The sequence below is a fragment of the Bos javanicus genome, unplaced genomic scaffold (assembly GCF_032452875.1).
Source record: "Bos javanicus breed banteng unplaced genomic scaffold, ARS-OSU_banteng_1.0 tig00000391_1, whole genome shotgun sequence".
Taxonomy (NCBI): Eukaryota; Metazoa; Chordata; class Mammalia; order Artiodactyla; family Bovidae; genus Bos; species Bos javanicus.
In genome coordinates this window covers 714413-738758 of record NW_026893628.1, presented here as the reverse complement: position 1 = coordinate 738758, position 24346 = coordinate 714413, and the positions used below count along the sequence as shown (strand labels likewise).

General features: G+C 51.5%; 3 protein-coding genes across 3 annotated transcripts in view; all 3 read left to right on the top strand.

Annotated features, from left to right (window-relative positions):
- LOC133243947 (liprin-alpha-1-like) overlaps window positions 1-6485 on the top strand; it is a 71583-nt gene extending 65098 nt beyond the window's left edge. Inside the window, exon 3 of the mRNA XM_061410653.1 lies at window positions 3879-6485. Coding sequence (XP_061266637.1) covers window positions 3879-3962 — 84 coding nt within the window. The 3' untranslated portion in view covers window positions 3963-6485. The remainder of the gene's footprint in view (window positions 1-3878) is intronic.
- On the top strand, window positions 5379-17645 carry LOC133243951 (uncharacterized). Its single transcript, XM_061410654.1, has 6 exons — window positions 5379-5425; window positions 5837-5928; window positions 6577-6790; window positions 11399-11621; window positions 16514-16594; window positions 17236-17645. The coding sequence occupies exons 1-6, from the start codon at window positions 5379-5381 to the stop codon at window positions 17485-17487; spliced, it is 909 nt and encodes a 302-aa protein (XP_061266638.1). The 3' UTR covers window positions 17488-17645.
- A 129-nt stretch (window positions 17646-17774) lies between these two features.
- Window positions 17775-20238, top strand: LOC133243946 (uncharacterized). Its single transcript, XM_061410650.1, has 2 exons — window positions 17775-18414; window positions 19923-20238. Exons 1-2 carry the CDS (start codon window positions 17805-17807, stop codon window positions 20003-20005), a joined length of 693 nt encoding a protein of 230 aa, XP_061266634.1. The 5' UTR covers window positions 17775-17804; the 3' UTR covers window positions 20006-20238.
- The last annotated feature ends 4108 nt before the right edge of the window (window positions 20239-24346 follow it).

Below are 24346 nucleotides of genomic sequence, written 5' to 3'. Positions count from 1 at the left end.
AGTTCTAGGGGGCCCATTGTGCTCCTTTTGTAAAAATTCATTCATCCATTCATTCATTTATTGGTGTATAGTGGCTTTACACTGCTATATCAATTTCTGCTGTACAGCAAAGTGAATCAATCATCTATCTATCTGTCTATCTATCTGCCTCTCTTTTAGATTTCCTGCCCATTTACTTCACCACAGAGCACTGAGTAGACTTCCTAGGTACCCTAGGTCCTTACTCATTGACTTTATGTGTAGTATCAGTACTGTATATATGTCAACCCCAGTCTCCCAGTTCATCCCCACCTCCACCTGCCTGTTGAATGCTGAAATTTCCTTCTGATTCCCTCAGACGAGTCTGGTGACATCTGTGGAGCCCGTTCTCTCACAGATGGGAGCATGCTGTGTGGGCTCTGCTGAGGCAGCTTGCCTGGCCATCTTCTCGAGTTTTCTGAGGTTCCGCTCCTTGAAGGGATGTGTGACAGTGATACAGTCAGACAAGTCGAGTGATGTTTGCTCACCCTCAGATCCTCAGGCCCGAGCTGTGTGACCATGTGGAATCATGATGTTTCTGGCGGTCGTGTCTGTGGGGGTCATGATTTATGAAAAACATTCCAGGGATGTGGTGCTGCTACGGGAATCGTCCCCACTGCCAGCCAGCCAGCCAGTCAGCCACCCTGTCCTTCTGGTGGGAAAGTGTTGCCCTGCGCTGCCAGTGGGCACTGGCTGGGGAAGGAGAGTCAGGCGGGGTTGTGCTGGCGTGGCTGTTGGGAGCGTTGCCCGGAGCTCAGTGAGCAGCTGAGGGGCCGTCCGTTGGTGGGCAGTGGGCGGTGTCAGGTGCTCGCAGACCCTCCCAGAGCAGGGTCACTAACAACCGCCAGGGGGCGCCCTTCTGCCTGTGATCTTCTCCAGGCTTGGTTTCTCCTCTCCCCTGGCATCTCTGCTGTCCGTCCCCGGTTGGCCTTGTAGTCCGACCTTTTGTCTTCCAGAAGCTCTGCCACTAAGGAGGCTAAACGGTTCGAACTTCCTTCCCAGCTTAGGAAGGTAGAATGTGTGCCTCGCGTGTCCCACACTTGGCGCTGCCTGCTGCCTGCGCTGGCTTGCCACATGCACTCCAAGGAGGGGGCGCAGCAGTGGCGGTTGAGGGGCCCAGGGCAGAGGGGAGCACGTCTCCTCTCACGAGCCGGTGACCAGCACCCTCCGTGAGCCACGCGTCACACACAAAGCTGCACAGGCTGCGTGAGCAGGCATGCAGGCATGCCCCCCACGACCCCGGGGCCCGTGGTCCACACAGAGCATGGTCCGCTTGCCGCCCCTGCGGTCACAGCCCGCGTGCCGTCAGGACAGGGTCGTTGAGAGCGGAGCTGATGCTGTTCTTGGCCGACAGGTGGAAGAGAGTCATGACAGCATCGAGAATAGGCTGTGCCAGATGGAGGCCCAACTGGAGGAGAACAAGGAGCTGCAGCGGGTGCCTGTGCTGACGCGGAGGCAGCGTCTGGGCAGGAGACACGGCTTGGGCGGGGGCCAGGGCTGCCTTTCTCCGCCGCTCCCTTCTCTGCCTCCGAGTGTGTGCATGTGTGGCCCCATCTGCTGATCCGGGCACCCACCTCCTTGGGAGCAGGGCCAGAGGTGGTCGCCCATAGGTGGTGGGCAGGAGCCAGGGCGTCCCCACGTTCAAAGAGGCTGCTTGTTGCTCTGACCAGCCAGTCTGGGAGCTGCTTGGGATACAGGTGGACCTCACGACTGCCCCTCAGACAAACCTGGGTATGCCAGCCCGGGGCCCATGAAACTGAAGGCATGGCGCCCAGGTGTGGAGCCTGCTTGCCTTGGACATGGCGCTGGAGTCCCACATGCCAAACTGCTGGTCCAGACACGGTGTATGTGTAGGATGACAGAAGGCGCATCAGGAAAGGGTGATGGTGGAGGCTCGCATCACCGAGTCTTGAGAGAGGTTTCCTGGAAAGGTTGGCCATACGGCGATACAGACCATTCACAAATGGAGTGGGGATCCCAGGTCCAGCCTCACATGTCAGTACTGTCCCCACTATGCCTGTGTTCTTGGGCCTGGACTGCAGAGCCTCAAAGACGGGCTCCCAGGGGGCAGTGGTTCTGACTCCCATTGTGAGACCTGTGGTGAGGCGCCTTCCCGGCTTAGGCAGAGAGCTCAATGGCTCCCGATCAGGGGTGCTCTTCCTTACTTTCAGATCTGCTGTTCAGAGGCTGTTGAGATCAGGATGCTGTTTATGACTAAGCCAATTCAAAGTCAACTTTTGTTTTGCTTTAAAAATCTTTGAATGCCGATGCTTTATTGTGGAAGCTGTGACAGGTTTTATTTCCTTGGGCTCAAAAATCACTGCAGACGGTGACTGCAACCATGAGATTAAAAAATGCTTGCTCCTTGGAAAGCTATGACAAACATAGACAGCATATTGAAAAGTAGAGACATCACTTTGCTGACAAAGATCCATATAGTCAAAGCTATTGTTTTTCCAGTAGTCACGGATGGGTGTGAGAATTGGACCATAAAGAAGGCTGAGCCCTGAAGAACTGAGGCTTTCGAATTGTGTTGCTGGAGAAGACTCTGTTCTAACAGAAAATAAACTGTTTTTAAACGTATTACAATGGAAAATTTCAAACATGCACAAAAGTGGATGGAGTAGTATAATAAATACCCATGACCCGTCAATTAGTCTCAGCAATTTTTAACACAAAGCCAATCTCAACTAGATCATTCTTCTGTCTTTTCTCCATTTTTTTTATACAGTAGGTTCTAAAACAGCTTTTTAAACCTTGAAATTGATGCTCATTTTATAAAACACAGCCTTGCCAACTTTGTTATTACATTTAAAAAATGCTTGAGGTAATTATTTCCAGTTTTTTAATATGAATTTTCATATTGGAAAAGACCCTGATGCTGGGAAAGATTGAAGGCAGGAAGAGAGTGGATGACAGAGGATGAGATGGTTGGATGGCATCACCAACTCAATGGACATGAGTTTGAGCAGATGCTTAGCAGAAGTCAAGTTACATTTTCCTTATGGCTAATCCACTGCTATAACACGTATAGCACTTCTGGTTTTGAACACTGAATGTGTTTGCATTATAGATGGATTTAGAGTGTGTGGCTGTTATGTGTGGTTCAGAATTCTGAGTAGTCCTTTCAGGGATCACCCAAAAGCTCAGACAAAACGTGAGCCATTCACGTGGACTGTGCTGTGCGTCAGAAAGATAATACGAGCCACCTACACAATCAAAAATTTCCTAAAACCCAACGGGCTACTTGACATCCTTCTTTCACTGTGAGTCTTGAAATCTTCTGTGTGATTTCCACATCTAGTGTTGCACCAGCCTGTCTCACGTGCTCAGGGGCTGCACGAGGCGAGTGACTGCCATGGCCGACAGCACAGAGCTGCCAGGTTGAGTCAAGCGACTCGGAAACTTGGCCCGTTTGACTTGTTTTACCCCATAAGGAAGCGAAGTGGGCTGTAGAGGAATGAATGTGTGGAATGCCCAGGAATGCAGGTGAGCTCCATGGAGACCGTTTAAAGCAATGAGAGGAGTGAGGGCAATAGAGTGAGTTGTGTCCCCCTGACCCGAACCCCCACCTGAAGTCCAGCTTCTCTCTACAGACTTCATCGTTGTTAATGGCTTGCCATGTTTCCTCCAGAGAAACCTTTTCTACACCTGAGATGGAACTTCCTCCTCATTATGGTTTATGGGTGAATATTGTTCTGAGTGTTTATATTTTCTAGGGACTCCTAGAGAACATTTTCTCAGAATTAAAATGTTCAGAGTGGATACCTACACACATAACCTGTTCTGCACATTTTGGTGCAAGTCATTTTACATCAGGAAAGCAAGCAGTGCAGGCTGTGTCATTTGCTGTTTCTTAGGACCAGCTGATTCTAAACCTGGAAACCCTGAGAGCTGAACTGGACCAGATGAGAGTGCGAGGGGCTCCCTTCCACTATGGGTAGGCTGCTCCCCCGGGCAGCTCCCCTCAGCGCTGTCGAGTGTGACAAGGGCCTGTCTGGTGTGTGGACAGTATGATTGGGTGTTGCTCATGGTTGCACCTCAAGGAGCCTGTAGCTTCGTGGCCAGCGAGAGGGAAGAGACAAGCATCGTTCCTTAGGGTCAAACTTGGTACCATGGAGTGGTAGTCACAGTATTGACAACACTCAAAACCACAGGCAGAGATTTGGAAGTGGGGGGTGACCAGTTGATATTTGGGTGTATTCATTTGAGGGGCCTGACAGACTGTGACACTGATGTTTCTGAAGAGTCACAGAAGGTTAATGACCTGTAGTCTTTTTTACATGAATGGAGACTGAGACATGACTTGCCATTGACTGCGGTGGGAGGAATCACCTGGCTTGTGAATGAGGCGAGCAGATTACTGAGCATCCTGAATTTTTCTTACTCATTGTTCGAGGGGTGGTAATTCTTATTAAGTATTTAAATGTTTCTTTGGCTTCTTCACGGAAAATGGTCACAAGTGAGAGACAAACTTTAGCAAAGGTCATTAAGTGCTTAACTGGTGACATTCATTCATCTGTAGGAAATCGGCTACTGCTTGAAGCCTGACTTAGGAGACAGTTTGGAGCCCATACGCATATTTCTGTGTTTGTGTACTTAGGGGATCCTCACAGTCCAGGGCCCCAACCCAGCCTTCTTCTAGAGTAAGGGGATATCACTTGAGACAAAGGCAGAGCCAGAAACTGGCAGGTGGAGTCTGAAACCACAGTGGGTGTAGTTCAAGGAGAGCACATGCCCTGCAATATGGATAGGGGACATGGCTGGACTTGCTGGTAGAGCTCCTCCAAGGTGAGAAGCTGGTGCTGTCAGAAGTGGGGAACCCCTGCTCCTGGGGTGGACAAGGTGAGTGTGAGCCAGACTGTGTAGACAGTGGAGAAAGAGGAGGTGGACATGGCCTCCTGCTCTTGGGGGTTTTTGGGTAATGAGGAGGGCCCTGGTGCCAGGACCCAAGGCCTGGCATGGTTGGGGGGCTCAGATGGAGAAACCTGGGGCCTGGTCGCCAGTCCCCTGTGTGTCAGTGAGTGTGAGAGACGAGAAGAGGAAGCAGCCGCGGGGCAGGAGGGCCCGCTGTGCTCTGAAGACAGTGGGCCACAGCGGCTGGTGAGAGGGAGGGGTGTCTCCAGGAGGCAGATCTCGAGGGGTCACGGCAGTGACGTAGCAGCACAGGTGGGGCTTCGGAGTGGGGCTTGCAGGCACTGTGGGCTGGGTGGGGGGCACTATGCTGGCTCAGGAGAAAGGGAGTGGGGACTGAAAACCTGGCTCACAGGCAGGGCAGGCACAGCATATTTAGTGGGCCTCCCAGAGGAATTGGTCACCTTGTCTCTGAGACCTTCTCCGGGGGGATAGAGCTTCGGGTGATGAGGGGGAAAGAGATGGAGGCTGCATCCCGCGAGGGGACTGGGAGGTGATGGTTGGGGGGCGACCCAACCCGGAGGCCTCTGTGGCCCTCAGAGGACCCTCGAGGGTCCACAGTCCACAGTGGGACTGTGTCGTACCCCCTACCCAGTTCCCAAGTGTGTTCTTGCCCCAGGCCCTTGGGTGGATGTGGAGCAGAGAAGGGAGCAGTTCTGTCAGGAGGGAGAGGAGACAGGAGGGAAGACAGGTGTGGCTCCGGGAGATTCCAGACTTCCATCTCCTATGCAACACAGTGTTCCTTGCAAAACCGTCGAGCAGAGCAGTGTGTGACCCCGAGCAGGCTGAGCTGGTGGTCGGCCCTGGCCACTCTGCAGACATATGGGGTGTCCTGTCCTCGGAGGAAGGTCCTGTCTCCCAGGTTTAGGGACTCCTGCACGTGAAGGCACCACCCTCTTCCCAGGGACAAGACTGAGCAGAGCCCGGGCGGTCCTGCAGTGCAGGTGGCTCACAGTCAAGGCGGGGCTGCCCTGCCTCTCAGCAGGCCCCTGCTGAGTGAGCTCCTGGCACCTGCAGGCCCAGGCCTTAGTGCTCAGGGCCTGAGCATCTGTGCTGGGCCTTGTTCAGCCCAGAGTCCAGTGACACGCTCGCCTTTGTTTTAATGGGAGACACCAGTGGTGCTCAGCTCCGACCTGTGGGTCCGAGCCCTTTCTGCTGTGGGTTGTCTGTGACACCTTTAAAAACAATGAGAGCGGTGCAGACAGTGTTCCATGCAGACCGGTGATTGTGATCCACAGACTTCACATGGGAGAGGGAGGTCAGAGCAGGCGTGGGCCAAAGGGGAGGTGGGGTGCCAAGGGGAAAGCAGAGCAGGTGCAGGCCCTGCCCTGGGACCTGAGAGTCGGCTCCAGAGGGACCCTGGACACCCCAGCCCCAGACAGCCGATCCTGTCCTAGTCAGCTCCACACCCTCGTGTCAGCACTGCCTTCCCCACATATGGGAGTTTTCCAGCTGCTGGGGATGAGCCCTGAGTGTCTGCGGAGCAGCGGGCGGCCTGTTGCTGTTGAAGCCAGGAGGGCAGTGCCCTCCCGGGGGCCCTTTTGCTGTGAAATTGCCAATCTTCCAAATGGACAGGCTCTGGCTCAACTGACAGAGTGAGCTCTCTTTTCTTCTAACAACGCTGCGCTTTGCCGTGTGTTTCAGCTGACCCCACTTGGGCAGGGCTCCGGACCTCAGGTTCCCTGTGGCAGACCAGCCAGCAGACTACTCAGGAGATCGGGCAGTGCTGCGATGCCCCCAGAAAGGCCAGCTGGGAGTGCTGCAGGATGAGCCGTCAGAGGCAAAGATGCTGCGGCCCTCTTCCCGTCCCTGGTGGGCACCTTGTGAGGCACCTGCCCCCTCACACTGTGGTCCTGAGGTGGGTTTGGAACAAAGCGCTGATAGGTCACTTTATGTCTTCCCATTTTCCTTTTTCTGGCTAAGAGTTTACTTTTAAGGCATGCTTTTTTTTTTTTTTTTCTTAAAATAACCAATTTGGATAACTTGTGGCCTACTGTGAGGCCCAGCATGGTACTAATTAGCACAGTTTTGAAATCATCCTATGAGTAAATGGATACACATATCCATCAGCTTATAGTGAGAAGAATTCTCATTGGAAGTTTAAGTGCCTTTATCTTTTCACCTCATTCATGCCATGTGTTTGTTCATACATGTCTGTGTTTTGAGCTTCCACATTCAATGAGCAGTTAGTTTGGGCCAGACATGGTCAGAAGTAGGACTCCAGCAGTGAATTAAAAACCGTTGTGTTCATTATCCACTGCTATGTAACGAATCATTGCAAAGCTTAGTGACTTCCTAGGGAGCAGCTCAAAGTCCCCAGTGCCTGTGCATTGTAGCAGGCGGGCCTGGTTCAGGGCCTGCTGAGGGCACAGACACAGGAAGGCTCCCCAGGGCTGGATGGCAGGCTCTCAGACTCACCTGGCTGCTGGGGACAGGCCCAGGTCCCTGCCGTGTGGCTTTCCCATATGGCCTGCCTCTTCTCGGAACACCCTCTGAGAGCGAGAGCGTGGAGTTTAGCCCAGGCCCTTTTGCACCCTGGTCCCGAGGCCGCACACCTTCACTTCTGTTTGCAAGAGTGAGCTGCAAAGTCCTGCCTCGCTCAGGGGCTGAGCAGGAGTTGCCCCTTCTGCCTCTTGAAGGGAGGAGGATGGAAGAATTTGTGGACCCCTTTTTAAACCCGCACAGCCTGTCGAACAGTAATGAGCAGGGAAAGGAGACCAGAGTGCCCAAGTTGTCCGAGGAGGAGGGGACTATTGTGTGTGAACAAGGTGTCCAACAAGGTGACACCAGGAGGGTGACCTTGAACCAGAGACCCCGAGGCAGGAAGAGAAGTAGCCACTTGGAGATAGAAAAAGGGTCGTGTCAACCAGTGGGGACAAGGGAGAGAGCAGGCCGCGTCAGGGAGGAGCCCGGGCTCAGGCCTCAGCAGCTCGAGGCCAGAGCCTGTTTTCTGAGGTGAGGAAGGCTGCCAGGACGGGGAGCTAAGAGCCGGGCCTCAGCCCTGTTGAGGTGGACAAGCCCATGGGGTGTCCCAGGGACTTGTGAGGAGAGCAGCTGAGTGTTCCGGCCTGCATCCGGGAGAGGACTCACTCAGCTCAGGGTGGACTTGGGGTTGTGGGCATACAGAAGGCATTGAAAGCCACGAGCATGTTAAAGTCACCAGGCGGGTGCCGGTGGAGAGAGATGGGGTGCAAGGGTAGGGCTGTGGGGAACCCTGCATTCCAAGGTTGAGAAGGGGTGCAAGAGACTGAGGAATAATCCCAGGGAGGGCAGGGCCTGGAGCCCAGGGAGAGATATGCTGGGGCGGGTGTGGGGGAGGGCAAAAAGTGGAGGGGGCTTGGTAACATGGGTTCCTCAAACCCCCAGGGAGCTGCCCTGCAGGTTTGGGCACACCCACCGCCTGCTGGCAGAGAGCTAGAGACCAGGTGGGAGGGGACCATAGAGGCTGCTCCCAGGGAGCTTTCAGAGACCCACAGTGGGTGCTGCAGGGAGCCCTGGAGGAGGAATCTGCTGGTTCCCCTTGTGCTATTGGAAGGCGAGAGAAGGGAGAGGATTTGCTGACCGGGCTGATGGGGGTGAACCCATAGGCAGCTGGTTTGCTAGAGCAGAGCAGGAATGATGGCAGGTGGTCCTGGAGCCAGCGAAGGGGGTAGCCCAGCCCTGGGGTGGGGTTGTGATGAAGACAGGAGGCAAGGTCACTGGCCACAGGGAACAGGGAGCCAGCAAGCCAAGACCTCGAGGCTGCCCCTCAGTTCCTTTGAGGTCATGTTTGGGAAAGAAGGCAGCACCTGGGTGACAGTGTGGCAGGGGGGACGTTTTCAGAGAGAAGGGTGTGAGGTGTGAGAGCCGGAGGGCGGGACAGGGCCCTGCGGGCCCTCTCCCGTGTGTCTCTGATGACAGAGCCACCCTTGTGGTGCGAGGGGCCATCCCCCAGAACAGCCCGAGGGCCTGTGCCCCGAGAGGAGAGCCGCAGGGGGGCTGGCCCTCCTGTCTCCTGGCTGACCCTGCTCGCTCCTGTCTGTGGGTGTTCAGACCAGCCTGGGAAAAGGAGGGCTGGAAGCCTGCGAGGATGGCACTCTCTGGTGAACTGGTACCAGACATGACCGCTGATAGGGACCCAGCGGCTGCCGAGCTGAAGGGTTCTTTTTTCTTATTTTCCTCCAGCCTGGCTGATGGAGGCATGGATGTATTTTTGTAATTTTCAGTTTCTGTCTCTGACTCCATCAGCCCACCCTTGTGAATAACCTCATAGAATGCCTGCCGTCCTGGGTGTCACCAGGCCATCTAGGAACTGGATTCTCCCCCTGCCCGTTTCTTCAGTCCTGCTCAATTAAGAGATGGCAGTGTCTCATGAACATGGCCCATTTATCCACAGTCAGGGTTTCCATGTAAAATTGGGTTCAGTTCCTGATAGACTTGAGCTGCCCTGAATGTTGCTGACGAGACGTGGTCCTCTCGTGCCCAGATGCAGACCCTGAAGGAGCAGGACTGGGAGCACGCAGAGCAAGCCAGCATGCTGGCTGACGTGGCCCAGGCGTTCGAGAGTGATGAGGGCATGTCTGACGGCGAGGGCGACAGGGTCACCCTCTTCAGCTCAGCCACTCAGCTGTCGCCCAGCGGGCAGGCCGATGCCAAGACTCTGACTGTGATGCATCAGGAGCAGCCGGACACCATCAATGAAGAGATCCAGTGGGTGATTGCGAACTCGGCTCCCCAGAAACTCGGTTTCTCTGAGGAGCTGTCTTCTAGGGACGTCTGAGTGTTCCATAGCAAGAAACCTGACCTCAGGTCTACTTCAAGAATTTTCAGTTTTGAGATTGCCCTTGATTATAGAGCTCGGTCAGCCAGGGCGTTCTATCCACGGTGTGGTGTCAGCACTCTGTGGGGGGGGGGGGCGTTGTGGGGTGTTCCCCGTCAGCTCTGAGCCCCAAGGTGGGTGAGGTGCCGAGGCGGTGTCCCCTATGGCCCGTGCACCCTCCTGTGTCCCTCAGAGCCCCCCACGTTCTGGTGAAAAGCCACCTGGTGAAAGCTGGAGTTTTGGGGTTGGCAAATTCCCACTCAGATCTGCATTTTCCTTTTTAACTTAATGCAGTGTGAAGATTGGCTTGTTGTAAGACAGTGGTCCAAGGACATGTGTTTGAGTTTTTCTCATCTCATCAGTATATTTAAGATGTTTTCTTTAGACACCATCTTGGCAGTTATAACAATTTTCAAAACGGGATAGAATCCAAAGGCCTGCCTTGTGGTGAGCAGGGGGCCTTGGGTCTGGGTGCAGCCGGGTGGCTGGGGGCCCCGAGGCCTGCCTGGTGCCACACCCACACAGCTATGCCCGTGTCCCGAGTCCATGTTCAGAGTGGCCGCAGGCTGGTGACCCTGCACAGGACCAGGCAGAGCTGCTGCTCAGACTGTTCTCGCCACGTCAGCCCAGGCCGAGGTGCCCGTTCCTGTCGGCCGAGCGGGATGCTCCAGGGGAAAGGCAGGGGGTGAACGGGACAACCAGCAAATGCAGGTGGTGTCGCCTGCCCATTTGACGCCAAGACAGACAGCTTTGTGGGCCGTGTTTGAGCACAGACGAGCTCAGAAAGATGGTCTTTCCGCATCCCTGCAGGAAGTATGGAACGGTTATAGATTAATATTTTTATTTTACAGCAAGTTGTCAGGTAAAAGTGATTTTTCCTTATGCAACAAGTTGACTTGATGTAAATGGTCAATTCTGTCCATCAACTTGTAATCAACAGTGAAAAACTTTCAAGATGTATGAGTAGAAGTGAAGCTGGAGAGTTTACTGTCTGTAAGAATCTTGTATTTTAATTTGAAAATCATTTTATTTGCATAATCGTGTATTTAAACTGCTATATAAAAACATCCACCACACATTAGGGGAGAAGAGCAGAAACTGAATTCTAGGTTAATGCAGAACATTGACATGAATCCAGAAACTCAGACAAGACTGGTGGAGAACTTCATCAAGTGATGCGTCTGTATATACACAACCTTAAAAAAAAAAAAAAAGATCAACTCAGCACTTCATCTGGTCTGGAGACTTGTGTTTAGAAACTGCAGCTTGTTTGTGAACTGCTGTTTTGATTATACAGAGTTCCTGATTCCCAGTGGAAAAGACTTGAGGCACTGACGTGCATCTCTGCCCCAAGAGCAGCGGAAGTAAGGGTTGTCAACTTGAGGTATCTCCTCAGAGGAAGAGAGTTGCCACCAGGGTCCCTTCAGAATGTTAGAGTAAATAAGTGAAATCAAGCGTGAATGATCAGGGGCCAGTAAGACTCAACGCTAAGTTATTCTAAGTTTGAGAATATTCAAAAGAGGAAAAGTAGAACCTTTTGGCTGAGATGTTCATTGAGCAACTGTTTCTGGAATTTGCTAATCATGACACAGAATGCCAGCCCAAATTTATTGTCCAGACAGGTCCCTCTGCTGACAAAGGCAGGTGATGCATTTTATTCTATTATAGGTTGATCGAAGAAGAGAAGGAGAACACGGAGCAGTGGGCCGAGGAGACTGAGAGCAGGGAGGGCAGGGGGAGCTTAGGCAGCCTCCGTCGTTTTAAATCAGTGAGCTCCCTCAACCTGCTTCCCACCTCCTCTCATGCTGGCTCCTGCCTGCCCCTGCCCAAGCCCAGAAGGAGGTGGCATAGCCTGGCACAGGAGGGAGACCAGCTGGGCATCATGACTCTGGTATGTGTCTGCCTCCTCCCTGCCGCATCCCTCCCCCAGCACGCTATTTTTTGTTTGTTTTTTGTTTTTTCTCTTTATACCCAGAAGAAAATCAGGTACATTTGCTATGCTCAGAGGTCTAAAAGTTTTTAAACTGCCTAGTCTTTAATCATTCCACGATGGCACAGCGACAAATTAGTCTTGATATTTGGACCACCAACTTAGCACATCATCATGAACTCAGCCAGAGCCTGCCTCTGTAATGTTGCACCTGGCCTGTGCTGTGCACAGCAGCTGTAGGGAAGTTTCTGTTCTCAGGGAGCAGACAGCTTTGTGAAAGTAACTATAGGCAGCTGTCATGGCGTGGGAAAGCCGTGCAGCACATTTTCCATTGAGGATGCCTGGCTACAGGGTGCAGGGCATGTGGTGGGAACAAAACCAAGAATCTACACTGGTCTGCTTGCTGATGGACCTGGCCACGCACTCCGCCCAGCTCTGCGTGTGAAACCAGGTTAAAAGCCCAGTGCCCCAGGGCCCCAGGGAAGATGTCAGGCTGCCTCACTTTTCCAAGTCTAAAACTGGGATGACGACCTAGGGCTTTTGGTGACAAAGTGTGCGGCTCTAAAGCACATGTTCCAGCTTTCTTGGGTGTTTAGCTTAGGTGTTGTGAGTGCATTGCTGTTTACCCCATGAAACCACGTGTACAACACTCTGCTTTGTAACTGGACTTGTATTATCTCTTTTTTTCTGTTACCACCCATTTCATGTTAGCTGCATTGTTAGTCAGCTTGTAATTAAATTAACCGTGAATCATTTTAGCGGCCTGTGAAGTGGTAACTAGTCCACTTTGTGGTCTTTTGACACTGTTTTTATAATTTGCATCATTGGCTAATTAGTTGATATTTAAAATTCTTTGACGATTTCTCTGTGGTTTCATGCTTGATTTCTTTCCGAATATTTATGAAAAGAACAGTTCTGTATGTTTTCCTTGCTGTTGGAGTTCTCTGACAGTGTGTCTGCTTTCATCATTGGTTTTGATTTCCTGTCTCATCCTGTTGTCTGCTTAGTCGTCATCAATCCAGACCCCCGCCCCCAGCCCACGAGGCTGTAGTTTACCCATCCATCTCCCCTCCCTCGTCCCCCCACTTCCTCTGGTCATAGCAGTGCTGTGGTCCACAGCGTGAGTCCCCTTAGTCGGGTTTGTGCTTTGTCTTCCTGTCTCGTTAAATGGTGTTTTTCCCCCATAGCAGTAATTTGAATAGGTGTATCACTATGCAGTTACAGGAGTAGGCAATGGCAACCCACTCCAGTACTCTTGCCTGAAAAATCCCATGGACAGAGGAGCCTGGTAGGCTGCAGTCCATGGGGTCACACAGAGTCAGACAGGACTGAAGGGACTTAGCCTCAGCAGCACGCAGGTATAAGCATAATGTAGATGGATCCTAAACTACATATTATGTGTAATTCTTAAATGAGATTGTGCTTACATAAAGAAATGATCCTCTTAAGTGTAGAATTAATGGACTTTTAGATATGCAGATGACACCACCCTTATGGCAGAAAGTGAAGAGGAACTAGAAAGCCTCTTGATGAAAGTGAAAAAGGAGAGTGAAACAGTTGGCTTAAAGCTCACCATTCAGAAAACTAAGATCATGGCATCTGGTCCCATCACTTCATGGGAAATATATGGGGAAACAGTGTCAGACTTTATTTTTGCGGGCTCCAAAATCATGGCAGATGGTGATAGCAGCCATGAAATTAAAAAGACGCTTACTCCTTGGAAGGAAAGTTAATGACCAACCTAGATAGGGTATTCAAAAGCAGGGACATTACTTTGCCAACAAAAGTCCATCTAGTCAAGGCTATGGTTTTTCCAGTGGTCATGTATGGATATGAAAGTTGGGATGTGAAGAAAGCCGAGCGCTGAAGAATTGATGCTTTTGAGCTGTGCTGTTGGAGAAGACTCTTGAGAGTGAGTCCCTTGGACTGCAGGGAGATGCAACCAGTCCATTCTAAAGGAGATCAGTCCTGGGTGTTGATTGGAAGGACTGATGCTAAAGCTGAAACTCCAGTACTTTGGCCACCTCAAGTGAAGAGTTGACTCATTGCAAAAGACTCTGATGCTGGGAGGGATTGGGGGCAGGAGGAGAAGGGGACGACAGAGGATGAGATGGCTGGATGGCATCACCGACTCAATGGACATGAGTTTGGGTGAACTCCGAGAGTTGGTGATGGACAGGGGGTCCTGGCATGCTGCGATTCATGGGGTCACAAAGAGTCGGACACGACTGAGCAACTGAACTGAACTGAACTGACACAATATCCTTTCTGTGTTGGTGCTTGTATTTAAGACTGTAAATCTCATCAGCTTTTGCACAGTTAATGTCTCTATTAGACTCGTTAAAAAAGTATCTTCTATGGTTAATAAAATGTAAAGACTGCACCTGCTATTATGCTAGCTTTCATTCTTACATATTTTTCACAGGGAACTTGCTTTAATGAATTTATTGTAAGAAGTTTTAAATCAAATTCTATGTCAGGATTTTACATTAATGTCCAAGAGCTGGTTAGATTTGTTCAATGTTAAAATAGATATTATGGTAACTTCCTCATCAGTTAAATTACTAATTTAAAGTATAACATGTTTTTGATTAAGAGAAAGTAACTTATAGAGAGATTTGGCTGAGAATAGACAACTGTTAAGGCCCTTTGTTGTACAGAATGCTGTGCTTTAATAAATCATGATGTTGTAATAGAATGGTATCTTCATGAGTAATAATTTATACTGTTTCTCTAGTAAATCTTGAATAGCTTATTTAACTTCTGTGGTCAAAAAAAAATGTTCTGCTTCCAGTCATATGTTCTGTAAATCTTCATGTCACTTACATGTTTGCCATCATTTTTGCTTTACTGTATTTGTCTTTACGGATACTTGAAATTTTAGCTTCAAAGTCGCAATAAATCTGGTTTCTCTTCATTTCTTTGCATGCATCTATCAGCCTAGTGATTTAAGGAAGCAGTGTCGAAAGGTAAACTATTTAGTAATGTAGCACGCCTTTGTTTCTCTGTGAAGTATTGAAGAGTCCTTATCGTTTAACATGAATGAACACTGTGTGATTATGTCCTGGTGAATAATTGACGTTTTAATGGAAGTGATGAAACTCACCCACCACTTAAAATGTACTGATGGTTCTGTTGGAAATAGGTCATTCGTTGGGACAGTTGTAACAGTGTGCCTTTCTCCCACTTGTTTGCCTTCTGATCATCTCATGCTTGTTTATAATAGACATAGTATTATTTCTTATTTTTAAAATGTTCTTTACTTATGTTTTTGGCCATGCTGCACAGCTTATGGGATCTTAGTTCCCCAAGCAGGGATCAGACCAGTGTCCTGGCAGTGAAAGTGCCAAGTCTTAACCTCTGGACCACCATGGAATTTCTGCTTAGTGTTTTCTTATAAGAAATGACTGAATCAGAGCCATAGATGTTAGATTTACGGGAAGGCAATTTAATGATGGTGGGTAGCAGTGTGCAGGAGACTCTGTGTGCCGGGCACGTGCTTTCCGAGTCTGTCATTTCAGCCGCAGGTGAGATCAAGGCTGCTGCTATCCCCATTCAGCAGACATAGACACTGAGACTTAGCGAGGCCGGGCCCCCTGCCCAGGCTCTCACAGCCAGCAGCGCAGTGCAGACTGGTCTGATCAGAGCCTGGACACTTAAACGTAGTGCCATCCAGCTACCTTTCCTCCAGAGGCTCTCGTGTCCATCACGGCATCCCAGATGGAGGGAGCATCAGGAGGGAGCTCTCTGCCTCTCCCCTCGGGTCATTTGGATGAGCCCCTGTTGTTGGAGTCCAGTGCCCCAAGGGCTGGCCTTCCTTGTCCCTCTCCTGCTCCCAGCCTGCTGACCGAGCACTCCTGGGCCTTCCCACAGGACTGGGGTGGCTGTGCTCCAGTTCAGGCAGCTCAGTGCCCAGGAGCCATTCTGCTGGGCACAGCAGACCAGCTGTCCCCCTGGGGTTGGTGACCTCGGTGTGCTGCTCGCCTGCTCTGTGGCTTGCTTTGCCCTCCTGTTAAGTGGACATGGTGCTGCCCATCCTGGCCACGTGGGCACCAGTGGTGTGGCTCCCATCCTGGGGGAGGGCAGCCAGGCTGTGGACCCAGAGGCCTTCCTCAGGAGAAGGCCCAGGCAAAGGGGCTGGCCGCAGTCCCTGACTTTGAGGCAGGTGTTTGTCTCCACTGAGTCCATAGTCAACCCAGGTGTGTCACTTCCCTGCTCTGTTCGTTGCTGTTTTCTGATTTTTATAAATGCTTATTTTAACTTGAATTTGAGATCGATCCCTGTTCAGTTCCATGTGGATAATTTCTAGCCTTTGTAGCCTTCTGTTGTCTGAGGGTTCTTGTTAGAGCTCAGGAGAGGGTGCCCAGTTTATCCAGCTGCTGTTAAACGAGTTCAGCTGTATTTTGCACTGTCACTTTGTTGTCACCAAGCTCCCGTGGGACTGCACGGGATCAGTATTCTTTACAGAATCCCACTAAAAAGGCACAGGTTAGTTGGTTAAAACAACACACTCATTGTTTATAAAAATACATGCCATGCATGTCTCCTAAAACCTCCCCTGGCTTAACCACACACCCAGATGTGTCAGTGAGACCTGTCTGGACCCTGAGGGGTTAATCTGTTCCCCACACTGTTGCCACCACTGTCTTTCCTGTCCTCACACCCAGGACCAACAGAAACGCTGGGAGTCCAGGAGAGATCATCTCTCTCTCTCTCTCTCTTTTTTTTTAATTTGTTTATTTTTTAGTTGAAAGATAATTGCTTTACAGAATTTTCTTTTCTATCCAACCTCAACATGAATCAGCCATAGGTACCCATATATCTCCTCCCTTTTGAACCTCCCACCCCACTAGGGTGATACAAGATCATCTCTTAGTGAAGACCAGGGGGTGCTTTACGGAAACCACTGTGAGCGAATGACACTCGAACTGCGTGTAAGTACTTCAGTGAGTAGCCCCGAGTCTGTATGTTACCGAGAAATACGATCCAGGCACATGGTGTTCGCGTGGAGGGGTTAGGTACCTTTTCTGTGTTTCTCTTGTTGTCATGGGTTCCAGTAACCTGCATCATCATTACAAATGATCTTGGGTGGTGGCACAAGCTGTGTCTTTTTCTCCTTCAAACAGAAAGGTCTGGACGGCTTTGCTGAGAGGTTTCGTACTCTAGCTGTGGTGCTTCTGAGCAACATCTGGCAATGAGCAAAGTCCTTTCATCAGGGCAGTTCATGCCTTGCAGGGTCCACAGTGCTGGCGTGGCTCTGCTTCCTGCCTGGCAGGGCCATCTGGTCACTGGATTCCAGAGAGGGTGGGGCCCAGCTGCAGGGAGGCTCCCATCCAGGGTCTCTGCACTCAATTGGATGCTCTCGTTGCCCCATAGCCCTGCTTCTCTTGAACAAGACAGTCCTTTAAGATGGCATTAAGCTAGAACAAGGTTTTTTTTTTTTTTTTTGTACTTAGCTATTAGCATAGCTAATAGATTTTCAAATAAGTTTCTGGTTATAATGTAACGCCTATGTGATTGCCATTTTCAAAACAGTCTATTGTTAGCCAATTGGACACTTACCTCACTCCCTCAGCTGCCAGCTTTATGGGAAGAGGTAGGAGATGACAAGACCGCCATCAAATGTGAAACCTCGACCCCCGCCTCACTGCGGTCCCTTTGGCTGGACCGCCTGCACACGGGGGTGCTGCACACAGCCCACCCACGAGGACCTCAGCGATGCCCACAAGTAAGCGGCCTGTGTGTGCGCCATCAGTTTCAGGAGCCCTGTGCCTCTTGTCTTGAAGGAGTTGCAAGGATGATTTTAAAGGAATACCCTTGGGTTTAGTGCCTGTGTTTAGTGGTGAACTTCAGGTGCTGGGGAAGAAGAGCTCAGTGACCTCAGTGATTTTAGAAAACGTCCTTCTCTACAGATTGACTCCTGTGGGAGCTTTCTTCCTGATCTTGGTAGAGGTCTGCCGGACCTGGGGCACGTTCCTGACAGTGATGACCCTGTGCCTCTCAGGTTCACTCTTGAGGGTCCCTCCCTTTTCCTCAGGGGTCTCCTCTCAGGAGACTCTGTCCCCTCCTGTGACTGACACTGTCCTCATTGAGACCACCACCTAAGCTCCCGTCCTGAGCCAGGCAGCACTCCATGGAGGACACATGTGGTCACTTGGCCAGCAGACCTGCATGGTGACCGTCGCTCTCCTGCCATGGCCGGGGACAGTAACCCTGCAGGAGGTAGGGGGAACTGCCCAGAGCAGGGGAGCTTGCCTTCTGCTGGAGCGTTTTCACCTGCTGAGCAGTGACCCTGATGGAGGGTCGGAGTGCCCTCTGCACCAGCTGGCCTGGAGTCCAGGCCTCCTTGGGGGAGAGCTCGAGGCAGAGAATCTCAACTTCCTGGGTTGGTTCTCTGTGTCTCGGAGCCTGCATTGCTCGTGTGGAGTGTGTTTGGTGAAGGAGACTCCACTGTCTGCTGCGAGGTTGAGGTGCGAGTGTTGCTGGGTGCCCATTTCTATCAGTAGCTCTTGTGGAGGGGTGTGTGTTTGCACGAGGGTGCCAGTGAAAGGTCCTTTTCTCTCCCTAAAGCTTGACAGGCTCTCAGGACAACCCTGGGAACAACCCCAGCAGCAGCACCAGCAGGCAGGACTCACTGAACAAAGCCCCAAAGAAAAAGGGCATCAGTCAAGTCCTCCATCAGCCCCTTGTTTCTTGTTTCTCAAGAAGGAAAAGGGCCGGCCTGAACACCCCAACAAGGAGGCATTAGGACCAGGTAGGTGCTTCACCGTTCAGAGGGAGGAGGGCCTGCAGGCATCTCCCTTCTGTGTCTCCCCCATTGTCCCCACAACGCTCCAGTCACTCACGCTGGGGGTCCTCCTGGGAGCAGGAGCGGAAGAGGCGTCTGTCTTCTCAATGGATCTGAGATGATCAGATGAGTTAATGAGTGGATGGATTGATTGATTAGTGAGTGGATGGTTGGATGAACAGATGGCTGGCTGGATGGGTGGATGGATGGAGCATGGAATGAAAAAAGCAGATGATTGTACTCCAATGCTAGAAACATATTGTACGAAATCAATTGAGTAGGAGCTGGGCAATGATTGTTTCCTCCTAACAGTGACACGTGTTTGGAAACGGCCTAAGTGCTCATCAGTGAGGGGTGAAGTACAATCTGTGGACACCCCACAAGGAACAGCCCGCCCTCCTTCCTGCCACCTTCCCCATCCCAGGAGCTCATCAGGGGTTCTGCCCATGCCCCCACCCCACCCCACAGCCACGCAGGTCCTCCTGGGGTCCCCTCATCACACAGGGTTATCATTAGGCCCTCATCTCGCTTGGCTTCATCTCCTTGAAGACAGGGTATGTTCCTGCCTCTTCAGCCACAAATTTGTTGAGTCTTGTTTGTGCTGGGTGTGGAATTTACGGGGGTAAGTAAAGCAGATGTGATCTGGAGCACAGTTAAGTGACAAGAGAGAAAAAGGAGCAGGTTATTAAATGCGATCCCTAATATTAATATATAAAATGCTGCGATGGATGGTGCATTGATTATATACCAGATGCTGTGTGTGCCCCTTCCCAAGCAGGTGTTGCCCCCTCCCAATTTACAGAGGAGGACATGGTGACGGTCACACAGTCAGGGAGTGGTGAGGGCAGGTTCACACCCACGCAGCGGGACCAGGCACTTTGCCAAACCCCAGCCACCTCTCTGGTGGATGCCACCGGAATGAGATGGTTCTATGGCATGATGATTCAATGGACATGAGTTGGAGCAAATTCCAGGAGATACTGAAGGACAGGAAAGCCTGGAGTGCTGCAGTCCACGGAGTGGCAAAGAGTCGGACACACTTGAGTGGCTGAACTAAAACCTGAGTGTGTGCTAACCTGCTTCAGTCGTGTCTGACTCTGCGACCCCAGGGACAGTAGCCCACTAGCTCCTCTGTCCATGGGATTCTCCAGGCGAGAATACTGGAGTGGGTGGCCACGCCCTCCTCCAGGGCATCTTCTCGACCCACGGATCGAACCCACATCGCTTGTTATCTGATGCACAGGCAGGCAGGATCTTTACCCCAAGCACCACATGGAAAGCCCCAGTGAACGGTGACAACTAGAAATGCAGAAAATAAGGGCTGCTCCTAAGTTAAACTGGAAGAGCAGCAAGCACAGGTTGTAAAGAGGAAAACACATGCCACCCCACGGCAACCGTGTCAGCCAGACAGAGGCGGTTGCTGTGGGGCGCCCTAAGAGCCTTGCTCTTCGCTGCCCTTTCACTCTGACCTGCAGGTCGGGCCAACAGGCCGCACCTCTCCTTGGGGGGCGTGCTGTACTTGAGGTGCACGACCTGCGAAAGGACACCAGCCTGCTGACGCCGGCCCGCCCCCCGAACACCGCCAACACCAGACCAGCAACCACCTGGCAAGGCCCGGGGGCCCGAAGGGCTTCCAGGACATCCCAGTGACTGGGAGGGTGGGCGTGTTTGCACGTGGGGCCTGGGGGGTAGGCTGAGGGGTGCGGAGGTCTTGGCGCATTCCCACCCCCAGCCACTCCAAGCCTGGCTGCCCTCGCTGAGCAGGGCCTCCCCCCAATCCGGTTTGCTGATCAGGGCCACGCGGCCCTAGAGGTGTCAATCTTCGGGGCCTGCCGTGACCCGACACCAGTGGCCCACTGGACTCTAAACCTCCTTCAGGCCTAGGCGCAGGGAATCTTGAGCGCCCATCCTGCCCGGCACCTGCCTGGTGCTCAAACACAGTTGGACCCAGGGAGGCGCGATCCACTGGAGCGCCTCAGCCCCGCCCCTTCGCACTACCGACGCCCCCCTTTGCCCCCAAGCCGCCGGCCAAGCACTCGACCTTCCTGTGAGAGCAGACGAGCCACAGGCAGGCACACAGACAGACACACAGACACTCGCACGCACCCACACCAAGGGAGACAGCTGGCCTGCGCAAGCTCCTCAGCCAGAGCCAGAGCACCTGGCAGAGGCCGGGGCCAGACGAACGGGCCGGCGGCCGGCTGTCAGGAGATACAGAGGCAGAAATACATGAAGATTCCGAGACAGACTCCAAGACGGTGAGAGGAGACACACACACACACACACACACACACACACTTGAGTGTGGTCTTTGGAAATACTTCTGTTCGTAGTTGCTGGGTTGAGCCCAACTTTGATACGACCCATGGACTGCGGCCCATCAGGCTCCTCTGTCCGTGGCATTTCCCAGGCGAGAATACTGGAGTGGGTTGCCATTTCCTTCTCCGGGGGATCTTCCCAACCCAGGGATCAAACCCCAGTCTCCTGCGCGTGGATGCCTTGCCATCTGAACCAGGACATTGCTAATTCCCTAGGCAAAATACAAAGAATAGAGCTCGTGTTCTACTAAATGGAAAGATGATTTCAGAAACAGAAGCTGTCCTTTGTTGGTATCTTTGAATCTTTATGTAGTTTTCGTTGCTTTTTACTCTTAAGGCTACTTGAACAAGGCAAGAGAGAAACCCCAGAATTGAAAAGCAATTGACGTTTTTGAAAGAAACATGTGCAGGTGAAGCTCTCTTCCTTTTTGAGAGATGGTTAAATGCAAAATCTTGATTCAACACATAAGACTTTTGTGAACTTTATTTCAAATCTCCATGACGAACCCCTAAGGCGTCCAGGAAGAAAGGAGTAGAGGGGAAGACAAAAAGAGCAACCTTTCCCCTTGGTGCCATCTCAACCAGCTGCTTAGTTCCTTCATCTCAAGGACTATCATCTGGGATTCTCTGGTTTGTGTGATTCTTGTTTCGGGGACCGTTTCTAGTCACAAGGCTGTCAACAGTGGGGGTGGGGTGTGTGTGGGGGGGGAAGCCCTTCTTTCCATTCCACATGAGACTCAGTGGACAATCCAGGCCCTGCCCACTGCATTAAGTGTGCAGCAACAATATCAATGGTAATGCGGGTTAACAACGCATATTCCTGGAATCCACTCCGTTGGCTACTGACTGTGTGTGGTGGTGGTCTGGAACCTAGACCTGGAAGCTTTCTGGATGATTGCAAATGACACCAAAGTCTGAGGACGATGGAAGATCTTCACATTTCTGCAAGAGCCACACACCTCCAGAAGGAACCACAAGACTTGCCTGAAATGGTCAACGTATAAGTATTGGACTAAATGTTGGAAGGTCTCCACCTTTGCTATGGAAGTCAAACGATCTTTCTTTAAAATGAAAATGGAGCATACTGAACGTTCACATTCTTCTAGAACATTTGAAAAGCCCTAACTTGTAGAAATCTGCTGTATGAGTTCCTTGAAAGCTAGAACCTATATGTATGGATATGTCTTCATGCCTTAGATTGTGCCTCGAATATAGTGTACACATCAACCCAGGAAAGGAAAGAATTGCGTGATTCATGCCTGCTCAACTCTTTGATTATTAACTGCTGAGGCACAGGATCCGTGCATGATGGCCACGTGATCAGTGCATGATCAGTCACATGATCAGTGCCGCTCAGTCACGTAATCACTGGATGATAGATATGTGATCAGTGCATGCTCAGTCACGTGATCAGTGCATGATCAGCCACGTGATAAGTTCCTACACAGTCACGTGATCAGCGCCTCTCAGTCACGTGATCAGTGCATGCTCAGTCACGTGATAAGTGCATGATCAGCCACGTGATCAATGCGTGCTCAGTCACGTGATCAGGGCCTGATGAGTTACAGGATTAGCACCTGCTCAGCAGCTTGATAATTGCCAGCTGAGCTGTGTGATTCCTGCCTGCTCATCTACTTGATAATAGACAGCTGAGCTGCGTGATTCCTGCCGGCTCAGCTGCTTGATAATTGCCAGCTGAGCTGCGTGATTTGTCCCAGCTGAGCTCCATGATTATTGCCTGCTGATTGCGTGATTCGTGCCTGCTCAGCTCTTTGATTATTGACTGCTGAGGCACATGATCAGTGCATGGTGGCCATGTGATCAGCACATTATCAGTCACATGATCAGCACCTCTCAGTCACGTGATCACTGCATGATAGCCACGTGATCACTGCATGATCAGCCACGTGATCAGTGCATGCATAGTCGTGTGATCAGTGCCTGCTCAGTCACGTGATCAGCGTCTCTCAGTCACATGGTCACAGCATGATAAACACGTGATCAGTGCATGAGCCGTCACCTGATTAGTGCATGATCAGCTACGAGATTTGCGCCTCTCAGTCACATGATCAGTGCATGATAGCCACGTGATCAGTGCATGCTCAGCCACGTGATCAGTGCATGCTCAGACACGTGATCAGCGGCTGCTGAGTTACGGGATTAGCGCCTGCTCATCTTCTTGATAATTGCCAGCTCAGCTGCGTGATTCCTGCCTGCTCAGCTGCTTGACAATTGCCAGCTGAGCTGCGTGATTCCTGCCTGTTCCGCTGCTTGATAATTGCCAGCTGAGCTGCGTGATTCCTGCCTACTCAGCAGCTTGATAATTGCCAGCTGAGCTGCGTGATTCCTGCCTATTCTGCTGCTTGACAATTGCCAGCTGAGCTGCGTGATTCCTGCCTGTTCCGCTGCTTGATAATTGCCAGCTGAGCTGCGTGATTCCTGCCTGCTCAGCTGCTTGATAATCGCCAGCTGAGCCACGTGATTCCTGCCTGCTCAGCAGCTTGATAATTGCCAGCTGACCTGCGTGATTCCTGCCTACTCATCTGCTTGATAATCGCCAGCTGAGCTTCGTGATTCATGCCTGCTCTTCTGCTTGATAATCACCAGCTGAGCTGTGTGTTTCCTGCCTGCTCAGCTGCTTGATAATCGCCAGCTGAGCTGCGTGATTCCTCCATGCTCATCTACTTGATAATTGCCATCTGAGCTGTGTGATTCCTGCCGGCTCAGCTGCTTGATAATTGCCAGCTGAGCTGCGTGATTCCTCCCAGCTGAGCTCCAGGATTATTGCCTGCTGAATGCGTGATTCGTGCCTGCTCAGCTTTTTGATTATTGCCTACAGAGGCACATGATCAGAGCATGATGGCCAGGTGATCAGCGCATGATCAGCCACATGATCAGCACCTCTCAGTCACGTAATCACTGCGTGATAGCGATGTGATCAGTGCATGCACAGGCACGTGATCAGCGCCTCTCAGTCACGTGATCAGTGCATAATAGCCACGTGATAAGTGCATGCTCAGTCACGTGATCAGTGCATGATAGCCACGTGATAAGTCCGTGCTCAGTTACGTGATCAGGGGCTGCTGAGTTATGAGATTAGCACCTGCTCATCTGCTTGATAATTGCCAGCTGAGCTTCTTGATTCCTGCCTGATCAGATGCTCGATAATTGCCAGCTGAGTTTCTTGATTACTGCCGGCTCAGCTGCTTGATAATTGCCAGCTAGGCTGCGTGATTCCTGCCTGATCAGATGCTTGATAATTGCCAGCTGAGGTGCGTGATTCCTGCCGGCTCAGCTGCTTGATAATTGCCAGCTGAGCTGCGTGATTCCTGCCTGCTCATCTACTTGATAATAGCCAGCTGAGCTGCGTGATTCCTGCCTGCTCAGCTGCTAGATAATTGCCAGCGGAGCTGCGTGATTCCTGCCTGTTCATCTACTTGATAATGCCAGCTGAGCTGCGTGATTCGTCCCAGCTGAGCTCAATGATTATTGCCTGCTGATTGCGTGATTCGTGCCTGCTCAGCTCTTTGATTATTGCCTGCTGAGGCACATTATCAGTGCGTGATGGCCATGTGATCAGC